The sequence below is a fragment of the Lissotriton vulgaris genome, chromosome 8, assembly GCF_964263255.1.
Source record: "Lissotriton vulgaris chromosome 8, aLisVul1.2, whole genome shotgun sequence".
In the NCBI taxonomy this organism is placed as follows: Eukaryota; Metazoa; Chordata; class Amphibia; order Caudata; family Salamandridae; genus Lissotriton; species Lissotriton vulgaris.
The window spans coordinates 1,534,658,511-1,534,673,380 of record NC_141696.1 but is presented as its reverse complement, the minus strand read 5'-3'; the positions used below and the strand labels follow the sequence as shown (position 1 = coordinate 1,534,673,380).

Sequence of the window (14,870 nt, the reverse complement as noted above, 5' to 3'; positions counted from 1 at the left end):
CAAATTGAAACAGTTCGTCATGAAACACCAGTCTACAATGATGTAGCATCAGAATGTGCTAATGAAAGGCAAATTGAAAAATCTATTCCAACAATTGACAGAACTGCATGTGGCTACTTCATCAATTTCGATAACTTTTCTGAAGATCAAAGCGACCCTGAAGTGACGCCAGCAACAAAGACTTTTAAAGAAAAAGCAACAGAACTCTTTCATCAACTCAAAGTATATCTAAATGCACCATTGATTGAACATTCGATTGTATCAGGGGTACTTATACTCCTACTATGCCTAATTTTAGTTTTAATTTTAGGAAAATTTATTACAGTACAATGGACACAGCAAGTCAGAACATCAACTTAGTTCTAAAGCCTCACAAGTCATCTCACATCGAGAAAAGAGAACTATCATCAGTGAATGTCACAGCCATTCCAATACCCGGCGGGGTAGTTTGGGACAAAACAGATTACGAAATATATGGCCCGGTCGAACTCTTGAAATATCCTCATCAGTTTAAGGTTTCATTAAGTGACTTCGTAAAACCAAGTACATTCTCTGATGATTGGGACTTTGAAAGTATAAATAATATGATGTCGGATTTAGTTTTGTCAGCAAAATTTACAGAAATGATTATTTGCAAGGTTCATCGAATTATGAACAGATGTACTGTTTTACTCATTATGCAGACCACTATTTGCATAAATCTGCTCAACCTAGAAATGTTTTTAAATATAACCAATGGGAACATTGTGCTACTCCACCTAAAAGCAGTTCAAAAACATTCTATGAGAAATTCCAATACTTCTCAGGGTTTAACACAAGTGATGAGGAAACATTTTATTATAAAGTATTAGATAAAACACGGACAAAAACCATGCTGACAAATACTAAATTGATATATTCAAAAGCATTTTATGAAAAAATGATTACATTTGGTTTTGATTTCTGGAAAAACAACATTGAAACAAAAACGATCTGGGGTACAAAAGATTGGCAGGTACAAGGCCTAGAAGCATTATTTCGAGCCTGCATGATCCCAGAACAAATAATGTTCTTGAATGACACAATTCAACAAACGACCTGTCTTGGCCTAGCCAAGATTAAAGACCTTAACAAACCGTCTATTCCAAAGCCAATACCTGATAATGCAACCACAGATATTGAGGGAGACGTATCCCAAATTTTACATGAAAACAGAACACATCCTGATTGGAAAAAGTGGTTAATCTGGCCTACAGACACGAATAACTGTCAAAGCAGCTTCCTGATCAAAATACAGGGGTTAAAAATGACCAGACCAGACCCTAGATACTCCCAGAGACAACATCCAGGGATAGTAACAACATACAGTGTAGGGAAACTATGCCTTGAATGGCTACAAACATCCACACTGGCACAAATTAAGCAACACTTATCTTTACTTAAAGATGGTGCTGACTTGCACGATTTCATAATGGGACCACCAAACAGCGTCAAAAACGTTTCATAGCGGCCAGTATATACGCTGCTTACAACGAGGCATGGAAAGTGACTCCAATTGAGACAGCAGAGAAAATACGAGAAATTGATCGTATTAATTTGGAAAAATTACTTTCTGTTGTGGACAATGGGTTAATGACTCTGTCCTCCAGAATATATTCACTGGACAGTATTGTATCATCTGCTATCGATATAGTAGACCAGGACTTGCTAATGTTACAACATGGCCAGTCCCAATTACGTTCTATTGTACAGCTAGGCTGGACGTTGCAAAACCTGCGTTCAGGCTATGTGCCATGGCGTATAATCAACACAACGTCATTGTTTTTTATCTTTAACCTTACTGATAAACAAATCAGTTTGGCACAGAAAGGAGCAGACTATACAATCCTGAGCATTGAAAAACTTGAGAGATTACCATTGACAATGTTAGAAAGACCTGTCATTGAATGGATAATACACGGAATAATCACAATTCCGATAACAACTTTCCAATTTAAAAATTGCCTAAAGTATATACCAGCAGGCCAGTATGAAAGGTTGGCTAAAGGATACATTAAGTCATCATGGAAATTACCTTATACACATACATGTTATAGTGACAATAACAAAAATGTATTTCTTAGTGGTAATGAGTGTAAACAATCACTAAGCGGTATACTTTTGTGCCAAGGTATTAACTTGCACGGGGCCTGTGAGGGGACTTCAAATAACCTTTCATGCCACCAGCACGGCACACCTGCAACACAGATAGAGCCATTCTTTAGACAACTTTCTAACAGGAGTTACGTTCTAATAACGGATCACAGCTGTTGTGGCTTGGTGCCAGAGAAAGCATATCTCTTAAGCGTCAGTTCCATGGACACTTGCTGTATGCAAGCATTGTATCCAAATGGCCCTGGAGACTCAGTGGCTCCGATTTGGCCTCCGTTGAATATCTCTTCTATACGAATTGATACTTTAAGCAGAATGAAGTCTGTGCTTTTACAGACAACAGTGCCCATCACGTCATCAAAAGAGACGTATGATCTCCAAGTTGCAAGGACAACTGCAGAGATACATACACTTTTATCAACAAATTGCCCCGTGCATTTCGTAGAAATGTTAAGCCAAATCCTAAATATGTCGAATGCCAGTGGTATCTCGTATGTATTTAAAACAATTTTTTCGGGACTGTTAACACCCTTCGAAGCAGTCCTGGGCATCTTTCCCAATTTTGTCCATTCGGTCTTTGGCGGCCTACCACTACTTTTGGTACTCGTAGCAGGGATTTTCTTTTTGACCCTTCTGCTCCGATATGGCAAGCCAAAACACAGACATGACTCCGGCAAGGATGGAAGAAACGATCTTAGTAATACGCTACCGGGACCGCATAACTAAATTCCTTGGACTAGCCCGGCTAAGAGATCTGAATATGCCCTGGTTTCTTTCATTCAGACCTATATGGCAGACCTGCATCTTACCTGTGCTTCGATGTATGCTATGCGGAGAGGAATGCGTGTTAGACACCTGTCTTGCACTACAATCAGCAGTACCAATGGATTTCGATACTTTGCTAAGTCCAGTAACGGCTCATGCATCGTGTTGTCCCCAGCGGTTGCCAATCCTGATGACGGCATTCGTTGAGACTCCTGCGCTACGATTAGGTGGTGGCAGTGAAGCAAGAAATGAAAGCAACATCACCCAGGTACGACCCTCTATGAGCATTGCTGATCCTGAAATCGATGATAGCAATCATTCTCACAACTGCCAAGTTACAGCATTATCAAACTTGGTCGAACTGTCACCTGAATATGTAGACCAATTTTTTGCGAGTCTGTCTGAAATGATGTTCTCCCCTGAACAGAAACAATAACTTTTTGGAAAACAATCCGGCACACTGCGTTCTCATGAACTCTGAATTCGGCCTTCGGCTTTGATAAACAAGAGCTACTGAAAAACGTTTGGAACTATTTTTTCCCCCGCTCATCATGAAATTATTTTTTTCAAAATTCCAAAATATTTACCTTTTTCTGGCACACGTACTTTGCTTAAAGTAGAACTATTCATAAAGAACAGAGCTTCTATTTTTAGTAGATCTAGAGACAAAATATTACCTCGGCCTCTAGCACATTTTACAGCAATTGTATTTGTATGTGATGAAATAGTCTCACCCTTCTTTTCTGTATTGAGAGACATTTCATGTGTAATTTTTCGCAAATCGTTCAGTTGATATACATAAGCAATTTTTCTGAATGACTATACTGCTTAAAACGTACAGTACCTATTATCATTTTCATGTATTTCGTATACACCATTTTAAATGCAAAATGTGTTTTGGGGTGGGTTGGAATACACATGCATCTTTATTGCTTAAGTTTTTAGTAATTGAAAGACATAAAATTGTGGAGTGGGTGATGTGTTAGAACCCGATCAATATTGTGACCTTATGCCCCTATATGGCTATAATCAATAAATATCCCTATAATGGCATAATAATCAGAGCCATATTTCGGTAACTCGCCTCTGCAGTCCATGACACAGCAGAAGCTACTTCCTTAGATTCCTAGAGAGCACACTGAGTTCTTTCGACACCCCAAACCCCCAGCAACCTGGGAAAGCCCCACTTGCTTTGTTTTGATTAGTAATAGAACTCCTGCGAGCACTGTAAGAACGGCCAGTTTTAGTGACATCTTTATTGACGTCTTATGTCCAAAAACCTATGTCAAACTCAGCACCTTTCAGGTATAAATATACCAACGTTGCCTTAAGCAAACACACGGTGGTGAATACTGGAGCAGAACAGCTGTCCCCTTGCAGAGAGCCCAGCAGATGCGAGAAGCCCACGGTTGCTGCCCCTCCTCTTTGACGCGCTGCGAAAGACGCTGTCTTTTCTCCTGCCGAGAAAATCCAGCTCCGGCGTTTCCAGCCTACCCTTGCGGGTGACTGGGGAATCGGGTCCTGAGCGGGAGATACCAGACCTCCTACACTCTATTCCAGAGGTACGGTGCTGACTAAACCCTTAGAGAGAATTCTTGAATCAAACTCTTGGCAAAACCAACTTAACTTAAACTGCTACTTACTCCCTCCCACGTATTAGGCTTAGGTCAGGTACACCGGGGTAGGCGTAGTTAGAAGCACCAGTTGAGGTCGTTAGCCAATGTATATATGAATGTATATATTTTATTCATTTTAACTATCTTATGGCTATGAAACCATATCAATGCTTTTACAGTATTATTTTGTAATACTCCTTTTACTGTAGGCACTTTTCGTTATAACAAGTCTTGCAATTGTGGCAATTCATTTCTCTTGCATGAGAAGGAAGACTGCTCAATAAATAATATCTTTTATTGAAAACGCCCGTCTCTCTATTCTCTGCACCCTGGTGAAATTTAATCTGCACAACTGACTGAGTGAAATAGCTGTCTATTGTTTCACACGACTCTAGAGATTGACTCTTATTCTGGGGAGCAAAGTTATCATGTTTATGCAGTTGTCGGAAACTGAATCCCTTCTTGTCTGAGCCAGGGAAGCTGATCACTTCCTATTCAGTCAAGAAAGTTTCCAGTGACCTCTGAGCTAGCTGGCGCGAAACTAAATTAAGTCTAACATAGTCAGTAGAGACCTAGAAGACCTCAGTCCTACGTCTACACTGCTGTTTGTTATTCCAATGCGCAGGGCCTATAGGGAAAATAGGAAATACACTACAAGTCCAGACTCATGTTCGCATCTGTTAAGCTGCATCTGGCCGCAATCTCATCCTACAGACGTTCTACTGGCGGCCCATCTCTCTGCTCCAACCGTTTGGTCAAGCAGTTTTTGAAAGGTCTTTTCAGGGCTTTTTCGCCCATCAGAGCTCCTCCCCCTGAATGGAGCCTTTATCTGGTTCTGTCTCAGCTCATGGAGCATCCATTCGAACCTGTGCACAAAGCTGAACTTAAATATCTCGCCTGGAAAACTGCTCTTTTGTTAGCGCTTACCTCTGCTAGGAGAGTCCGCGAAATTCAACAATTCAGTATCAAACAACCATACCTAAAGTTCACCAATGACTATGTACTCTTAAGAACGAATCCTACATTCATTCCAAAGGTTCAATATTCTTTCCATCTTAATGAGCCCATTATTTTACGTACTTTCTTTCCCAGTCCGTCTACCCCAGCTGAGAAGGCCCTGCACACTTTGGACATTAAGAGGTGCCTTAAATTCTACCTATCACAAACTGTATCCATTCAGAAGTCGGATCAATTGTTTGTATCTTATGGTGTTCAAAAACCAGGTACAGCTGTGACGAAGTCTACAATTGCAAGATGGATTGCATCGGCGATTCAATTTTCCCACTTTAAAGGTTGAAGTCCTTTGTCTATGAAGCCTAAAGCTCATTCCACAAGGGCTGTGTAATCATCGGCAGCGCTCTTTGCCGGAGTGCCTTTGAAAAAGATTTGCCGTGCTGCAACCTGGAAGAACGTGCACACATTCACACAGCATTACTGTCTAGATCTGGCTACAGAAGCTGAGTCAGCAATTGGTCAAGAAGTGTTACGCAACCTTTTCAAATAAGGTAAGCCTCTTTCGGGAGGTGACTATCTTCTTTCATGCTTTTAAATACTGTCTCTTTTAATTGTTAATGTTTCTAATGTCTCTCTCATATGATGTGGCATATGTTATAAGAATGTTTACAAATATATTGCACAAAGTGTCTAACGTGGTCTATATAGTACGCACCATCCGCTAAGGGACTAGGATTTTTACTGCTAGCTATTCTGATTTAGGCATGTGAATCTATGAAAGATACCCCAATGCTGTATAAGAAAACGAGTTGCTTACCTGTAACTTCAGTTATCCAATATTGCTATCTTTCATGGATTCACAAGCAACCCACCCTCCTCCCTTGAGAGGCTTCCCTTATTACAGTGTTATACTTACTGTCACTTGAGGTACTTGTCACTCTGTGGAATGTTCTAGTGGGTGCTGGAGCCTGATTGGCTGGCTTCCAAATTTGGTTCTTTTTACAAAAGGACATGGATAGGCTTGTGTAGTGACTTTATGGTCCATTATAGCTTATTGTATGATATTTTACTACTATTGTGCATATATTTTATTTGTACCGTGAAACTCCCACCTCGACGGCGGGAATGATTCAGGCATGTGAATCAGGCATGTAAATCTATGAAAGATACCAATACTGGATAACTTAAGTTACAGGTAAGTAACTCGTTTTCCTCCGTGCCCGAAATAGCACATTGGCTACACCCATTTGTATTACCCACTTGTTACGATCATGTTTTTGATTTGTCGGATTAGACCTTAAGCTTGTCCTCCCTCAGCTGGGGAGCTACTACATCCTGTACCGGTTTCAATTATGTTGTTGCTCTACATGTTTCTTCTTTCTGATCATTTGTTATGCGCTCCGATACCCTCATTGGTCATGTTCACGATATATAAAACGTTTAAAATAAATAAATAAGATAAACTGTGGTGAGGACTGCCATTGCACAAGAAGTTCAATAGATCTTCATTTCACTAATCATGCTCTTTGCAAACCCCGCTATGTACAATCCTTTCCTCTTTGCTAAGGACCCATGTAGCGTTTGATCACTTACACATTCCCTTTTATTTTTAACTAGGCCCTGTGATTGCAAACTCTGTCTTTTCATTAAGATCCAAAGAAAATGAAGGCCTGCGCCCTCTAGACGATGTAGACCCTGATAGAAGCAACAATGAACGCCTTTCCCAAAGTGAGTAAGAACATTTAAATGTGTATTAGTTAGCAGAGAAGGGGACAGAAATAGCTTGTGAATTGATGCTTGTTCAAGGACACAAGAACACACGCGCGCAAAGACACACCTGGACAATCCTTAATTCTTACACAAAAAGCAGTTGGAATGATCACCGTCTGTTTACTTCATGATCTGATATTTTCTGATTTTTTGACCCCAGACTAAGTTGGATGTAATTAAGAGATGGATTGTGGAGATGTGAAGACATCCAACCAGGGGTAGTGCTGATTAAGGTTTTTGAATTGTACTGGATTCTTCAAAGCTTCTTGGCACTGAGGAGTGAGTGGCAGATGCTGCATAAGTCACTAGTGTGGAATTAATCAGGTTTGACTACTTTACGACATCTATGAAGATTTGCTGGCTTGTGAATGAATCGCAGAGCATCCATCATTTCTAGCGGATCCACTGATCGGCACTGCATATTACAGAAGGATTTTTGTGGTACCTTGTGTGCTAAAAATGTGCACCCTCTGCAGTGCAAATGAAAGTCTGTCAAGTGAATAGAAGACTACGTTTGTGTGTCTGTTCGTGTGCATGTGTGTATACACTGTGCTTTATTATCCTCTGAAGTGAAGAATAACATTATACATACTAATCAATGAATCGCCTCTGCATTTTGTCTGGAAACCTTCATTTTGCTCAAACGTATATTTATAAGCAAGTTGAACATTCAGTTTGGCATAAAACAAAGAATTTCCTTCAATTCCATAGGTCGGGTGGGATAGGTACACTCACTATACAAATAAAATCTCAGTGAAAGTGGATAATGCAATATTTAAATGAAGACGCTTCTGCTTTTTATAGGTGCTACAATTTCCAAGTTGGACGTGTGTACCGCAAGCAGAGAAGTTGTCCCGCGTCTGAAGGATCCTCTGAAGACTGAAAGAATGGAGGATCCTAAATTGCTCTGCACAGAGAGGTGGGGGAATCCTGATCTGCTCAGCAGAGGCAGAATCGAGAGCCCTGATCATCTTGACGCAGACAGAAGACAGAGGCATGATCCGCTTGGTACAGATCGAAAGGAGAGTCCTTATCCGCTCGAAACAGACAGAAGGAAAAGTCACGATATGCTCAGCACAAGTCAAATTAACTGGTGTGAAGGTGAAGTTTTTTATATTCGCTAACAAAGGATTCCCAAGATGCTAAGAGTAAAAAATTAATATTTGCTTTTTATAATTGAGGCTGAAAGATCTGAATGCAGCTAAATAAAGAGCAAGAGCCGTGAAGCTTCATGTTATATTTAGAGGCCTTTCCAGCCTCCTCTGGGCTATAATTGAGGCACTAAAATCCAGCCGTACACGAGCTGGTATGTATCGCCCTGAGCTACCTTTGTACCTTGCCTTACACTAAGACAGGTTCCTATTGGTGCAGGCTAAATCAGTGCAGATCTTCAGGAGAGCACACTCACAAAGTGCTTGCAGTCCAGTGATTGATTATAAGACTTCCACTCAGAGACTGCCTCCAAAGGCTGTCCAGGTTTAGGGCATGTGTAGAAACTGGTTACTAAGCACACTCAGCCACTCTTGGCGAATAACAGGCTCCTTCATCCCCACAGCTTTAGGCGTTTCACTTTAAGAGAAAGAGAGTCTTTGGTTCCCATAGAATCCACATTACTACCTTGCTGGTGTTTCACTAAATCAATTATGTGTTTAAAATGATGTGTTGGTTTTTTTGGGCTCAGGAGGTTCTACAGATCTGTTGCTTCTTGCATTAGAATTAAACACAACACTTTATGATACAAATCTTTTGAAGTGGCAGGTATAATGTGTGCCATGTAGAACACTTAGGTTCCAGGAGTCCACCCAGTTTGGTGCCCCCGTTTAAATTAAAATCCTAGTATGTCTGTTAGGCTACAAGTCTAAGTGAAAGCCTAGAGACTGAACACCAATTGTGCAGGGGCCCCTAGGATTTTGCTTTATGCCATTGACAGATAAACGTACACGGCCATAGAAGTTTATTCCTGTTCACAGCTGATCATACATTACTTCCTAAGTAAACGCCATACACAGAAAAGAGAACACACAACCTCTTTGACTTATTCAGCCACACAAACCTACAACCTTAAACCGTAAAATCTTTCAACCCGATCTATTCTATGACACCTTCTAACCCTGCTAAACAAAAAATATAAAATGAGCTCCCTATAGCCCAGCACCCGCGTGTTACCATAGTCTTGAATGGACAGCACATAGTCCATGAGATGATATGGCCTTTTCGTGGTGCAAAGATGCTTTATTACGTCTGTTGCTATGGTTCTCTTCCTTCACCACCCTGGTAAACCCAGCAGTCATTGGTGTGAGCCAGTTACAGAAATACTCTTTGGTGCATCAAACCACAGATGCTTTATCCACCCCCCACCAATTCATATTCACCCAGATACTGCTCTGCCCTCTCTTCTAAGCACGCAATCGTCCGTTTCGGAAATGGTCCTCCTTCTCTCATTGACCTTGTAATCTGGGTTTCTGGATGCCCATGGAATGACACCACTATTCTGCAGTGTAGTGCTCTCACCAGGCCTAGTTGAATACTTAAGTTGAAAAGAGGTGGGTTCCATCCAGCAGGCCAGTAGCCAGCGTGGGACCATGTGCAGTGAAAACCTGCCCATACCCTTTAGGGTGCTGGAAGAGACTTGCGATGCCCCTCTTGCTTTCTTCAGCGCCTTTCAGGTACCTGCGTAGATGAAAATGGCACACATACCTTATTCACTTTGTCAACTCTGTTCAAGGAGAAGATTCATTTTCCCTTTGGACCCATCAGTAATCACTCAAATTAATGGTCCTTACATATGCCTTACTTGTTGTTACATATACCTTTCATGTCTGAGTGGTGATCATGGGTCTCATCTTATTAGTGGACTCGCACTGCCTTGTTAAACACATACCGGCCCTGTACGCAACTTATCAGCAATGTCACAATAACCAGAATACTGCATGTGCACCCTTGACCAGCCAGGGTAATTTCAAGGCAAAGATCTGGCGTGTGTGTTGTGTGTGTTTGTGTGTGTGTGTGTGTGTGTCTCTGTTCATGATAACTTTGTAGATGATACAGCTGGTATTGAAGATGTTGGGGCATGTAAGCAGAACTAGTGGAGGTCCACCAGGATATGGGAGTTGTGGTCAAAATAACATTTCTTCATGCCCTTGATGAGGCTTGCTATAGTTTCTAGAATGGATTTCAGGGGCCCCGTATGGTATCCATCAGATCGTTGAGCTCGTTATTTCCTCCATCCCAATGTGAGAGTGCAATAGATTGGTTAGCAGTTTTGAAGTTGCTTTCCGGGTGAAACAATTTCACTTTCTCATATAAAGTCGACTTTTTCTATACTGTCTTGGCCTTAGCAATATGTTCCTTTAGGGAGAGGACAGTGTCGTCTGTGAAACTGAGTGACGTGGAGGATGGTAGTTGAGGGTTGAATCCCTCCAGGTTCATGTTGTTGAGCCCGGTTTCAAATAGTTACTGTTTGCTGTTAGTGGCCACCAGGAAACATTTAGTCTTGGTGGGGTTGAGCTTCAGGTAGCTGCAGTGTATTGGCGGAATTTCATTCTGTTGTTGGAACTCTTTTAAAGGGCTCTACATAGAGCTTGAAGATGGTGGGAGACAGGATAGAGTCCAGGGGTGTGGGTTATTCTGTAAGTTATAGAAATGTTTGGGATCATGATGTACCTATGTGGACAAACTGGTGTCAGTTGGATAGGTTAGAGTTGAACCAGCAGAGGACGTTAACAGCAAAATATGCCAAGGGAGCTGATGGGTCCGTAAGTGTTGGGAGGCAGGAGCCATCTTTGTAGATTGTCTGCTGTCAATCTACCCCTTGCATGGTGGTGGTTCCATAATGCAGTGTGATCGGAAGATTGATTGGTAGCCATGAAGGGGATTGGTTTTGATGTGTTTTGGGAGCCTTGTGTAGACTTCTTTTTTAATATTCTTGAAGATAAAGATTAGGTGAGTGATGGGCCAGTAATTATTGGTGTCTAAAGTCAATTTGTTCAGCAATGGGAGCTCAGTCACTCACCTGCAAAATTAATCCTTGAGTGGCACCTTTAACAGACATGTTGCTACAAATGGGGCACAAAAATCGACCTCACCTAGGAGGCTAAAATATGTTGATCCTTTTCCACGGTACCATGTAGTTCCTCCTGACTGACTGCTTGTGTGAGATTCTCTGAAGCAGCACCTGCCCATTAATCATCTCCCTACTTCCGGCCCCATTGACCGCTGTTGACACTCCCGCCCCATCTACCACGTGTCAGTGTGGGGTGTAGCCAAACCGAAGGACTGTGTGATCAGAAGAAGCACCAATGCCAGAAATGCCCCACAAATACTATCTGGGATTAGTGTAAGCCCAGTGGCTCGCTTTCCTTTCCACCAAAAAAATCCTTTTTTAGATTCAGCCGAAGCCAGCAATGCAATGAGGTTATAATTTCCTTCCATATTACATCTGATAGTACAGTGCTCTGTTTCTGTACCCTGGCATTTCTAGTAACCTGGTTTCATATTTTCTGTCAACATTATGCGCTGTAGGAAACTCACTAGAAACTTAACAAGTGTTGATTTAACCACCATCTAAAGTTGTAAAATGTAATGAACACATTTCTTCAAAACTGATATGAATTACAATGCTCATTATAAATTTCATCTGTACAGAAAATTTCCTACATAATTTCCATTATTTTAATAAAATATTGCATTCTACTACAGCCAACGTCTTAAGAATAGTTCTAGTATGACACTGCCATTTTCTGTTGGACCTAATGATAACTAAAGCTTTAAGTGTCAACCGGTATCACAGAAGACAAAAGGTATTGTGGTACAACTGGCCACCACCAGAGGCAATAAGTAATCCTCCCTGTCCGCTGATGTCCCCTGACAGCTATAGAAGTAGTCTCTACTCAATTCCAGAACTCCTTGAAAACCTACATCCAGCTCCGTCATGATTACAGTAGGACTTGTAATGAGGCTCTCCATGCAAGAAATCAGTAACAGACCTCTTTGGGCCACCTCTCATTATCTAGCAAACAGTCGTCTTCCGTCAACGCAAATCATCTGATATTTTTGTATATTTGTGAGACAGAGGTGGTTGAGATGATGCAAGCCTTCGATACAGACCAACACTCCTGGGCTAATACAATTCTGATACCTCCATGGGTCATATCCGCGTTATTTAAAACTTTTAAAATGAATAAATACATTGAGCCTATTCTCGATATAGACTCTTAGCAAGAGGCCATGTGATCCCTCTACCATATTTGAGATCGCCATCTAAAAACATCAGAGGTTAAAATTAAATTTACAAGTTTACCTCTCTTTTGTACCCATCCTTCATTAGAAACAAGAAAATTATAATAATCTGATAGAGACATCTAGCTGCAGGATATGGAAGATTTTTGCATGAGCGTTGATCGGCTCGTCTCTGCATCATCCACGCCAAAAGTGATGTTCGCATTACCTATATAGGAACCACCTCGACAAGCTGGCATCCATTCTTTTCTTTCCGTGCCGGTTAGCGCTGATCTGGAGAAAGAGCTACCTCTCAGTTGGTTTTTGACAGAATGTTTTTGACGTTTGGTCAAGGACTTTTTTTGAGGCATTATCCCTCCATGTTGTGTCGAGGATGTCTTCAAGGAAGACCGGGTTTAAACCGTGTGGCACCTGGCATCGCACATTGTCCATTACAGACCCACACCTTGTGTGTTTGTGGTGTATAGAGCATGATTACAACTTCACGTTGTGCTCGGACTGAAGGCTTTGCAGGAGCGTTCCCTGAAGCTGCTAGAGGCCCAGCAGGCGACGCCTGGGATATCTCAGTCCCGTTCCAGAGGGAGGACCCGGGACTGCTTCAGAAGCCCCAAGTTCTCTTCTTCACATTCCAAGTCATTAGGACATTCGGGCTGAGGCATAAGAAGCATAAGAAGTCGAAGCATGCTTTGAATTCTCCTCGTCCATCGGGGTGCTGTCGGGCCCTGCAAAGTCAAAGGTGGCCTCATCTAGTTCCACACTGGTGGCTTTGGCCGTGGCTCCAATGGACCCCCATACTGGAGCGCTTTAAGGACTCTGGGGCTACAGCTAAGTCTTTGGGCCTCGCAGTTGCTCCATGTCATCCCCAGGCTGCCTTTCGCCCCTTTCGTGGCTATGGAATGGTGTGCAAATGCCCCACCGCTATTCCAGTCATCGCCTTGCGCAACCTTCCCAGACTGTGCGGGAGCGAGGGCTCAGTTGAGACCAACCCCGTGGGTCAGCTAGCCAGAGCTCTGACACAACCACAGATTCCCCTACAGCCACAGCCTCAAAGCCCTCCTAATCTTGCCCTACAAGATTATGGCCATCCAGTTGGTGACAGAATCAGCCATCAAATCCACCACTGGCATTCCATAACATCGGATAGCTGGGTTTTACAGATTATTTGGAGGGGCTACTCCCTTACCTTCAAATCCTCCCCTCCCCGATGCCTCCATCTCATGACCTTGTGACGGAGGATCATTTTTCCTTGTGCCGGAAGTCACAGTTTTCTTTGGCAAGGGAGCCATAGAAAGGGTTCTGGTGTTAGAAGTAGGCAGGGGTTGCTATTCCCACTACTTTCTGATCCCCAAAAATAACAAATAGCTTCGCCATATCTTCGATCTGATTTCCCTCATTCTCTTGCTCAAAAAGGAGTAGTTTGGGATGCTTACATTGGCTCAGGTTTTTTCTGCCCTGCACCCAGGAGACTGGATGGTAGCACTGGGCTTGCAGGATGCCTTTTTACACGTCCTGCCTGCCCATCTGTGTTACCGGCGGTTTACGGTAGGCCACGAGTACTTTCAATTCATCGTGCTCCCTTTTGGCCTTACCAGATTCCCTAGGGTATTCACCAAGGTAATGGCGGTAGTTGCAGCTCATCTGCGAAAATCAGAGGTGGCAGTCTTTCCCTATCGCGACGACTTGCTGTTGAAGACAAGCTTGTCCCAGGTTCTCGTCTCCCACCTCCAGACTACGCCAAATCTCCTGCATTCGCAGGGGTTCACTATCAACTTGCTGAAGTCACACCTGACTTCCTCTCAGAGGCTCCCTTTCATCGGAGCTGTTCTGAACTCAAAGCAGTGTCAGGCTTCGAGCAGAGAGTGCGGAATATTCAGACTATGATGCCGATGTTTCAGCCTCTATCTTGAACGTCCGTGAGAATGACACTGAGGCTGCTGAGCCTCATGGCTTCCTGCAACCTGCTGGTGACACATGCCATATGGCATATGCAGGCTCTGCATTGGGGCCTGAAGTTTCAGTGGGTTCATCACCAGTGGAATCTTTCCAATATGGTCCAGATCTCTGAGGGAACTGCAAAAGACCTGCAGTTTGGCTACCGAACCACAATTGGGTCCGAGGCATAACCCTTCCCCAACCAGATCTCTCAGTAGGGACAGATGTGCAATCCGGCTGACATTGATAGTCTTTCTACCCTCCATCAAGAGAAGGCTGTTGCAGGTATTCACAGACAACACCACCGCCATGTCGTACTGCAACAAAGAGGGCGGGGTGGGGTTGTGGACCCATTGTCAAGAGGACCTGTGTTTCTGGAAATGACTTGAACAGCAGGGCATATCCCTGGTGGTTCAACACCTAGCAGGTCCCCTGAACGCCAGAGCGGTCAAACTCGGCTCTCAA

General features: G+C 42.7%; 1 protein-coding gene across 1 annotated transcript in view; it reads left to right on the top strand.

Moving 5' to 3' along the window:
• LOC147700302 (uncharacterized) overlaps positions 1–14,870 on the top strand; it is a 174,625-nt gene that overhangs the window by 146,942 nt on the left and 12,813 nt on the right. Inside the window, exons 3-4 of the mRNA XM_086935667.1 lie at positions 7,083–7,193; positions 8,040–8,336. Of these exons, the coding sequence (XP_086791793.1) occupies positions 7,083–7,193; positions 8,040–8,336 (408 nt within the window). The remainder of the gene's footprint in view (positions 1–7,082; positions 7,194–8,039; positions 8,337–14,870) is intronic.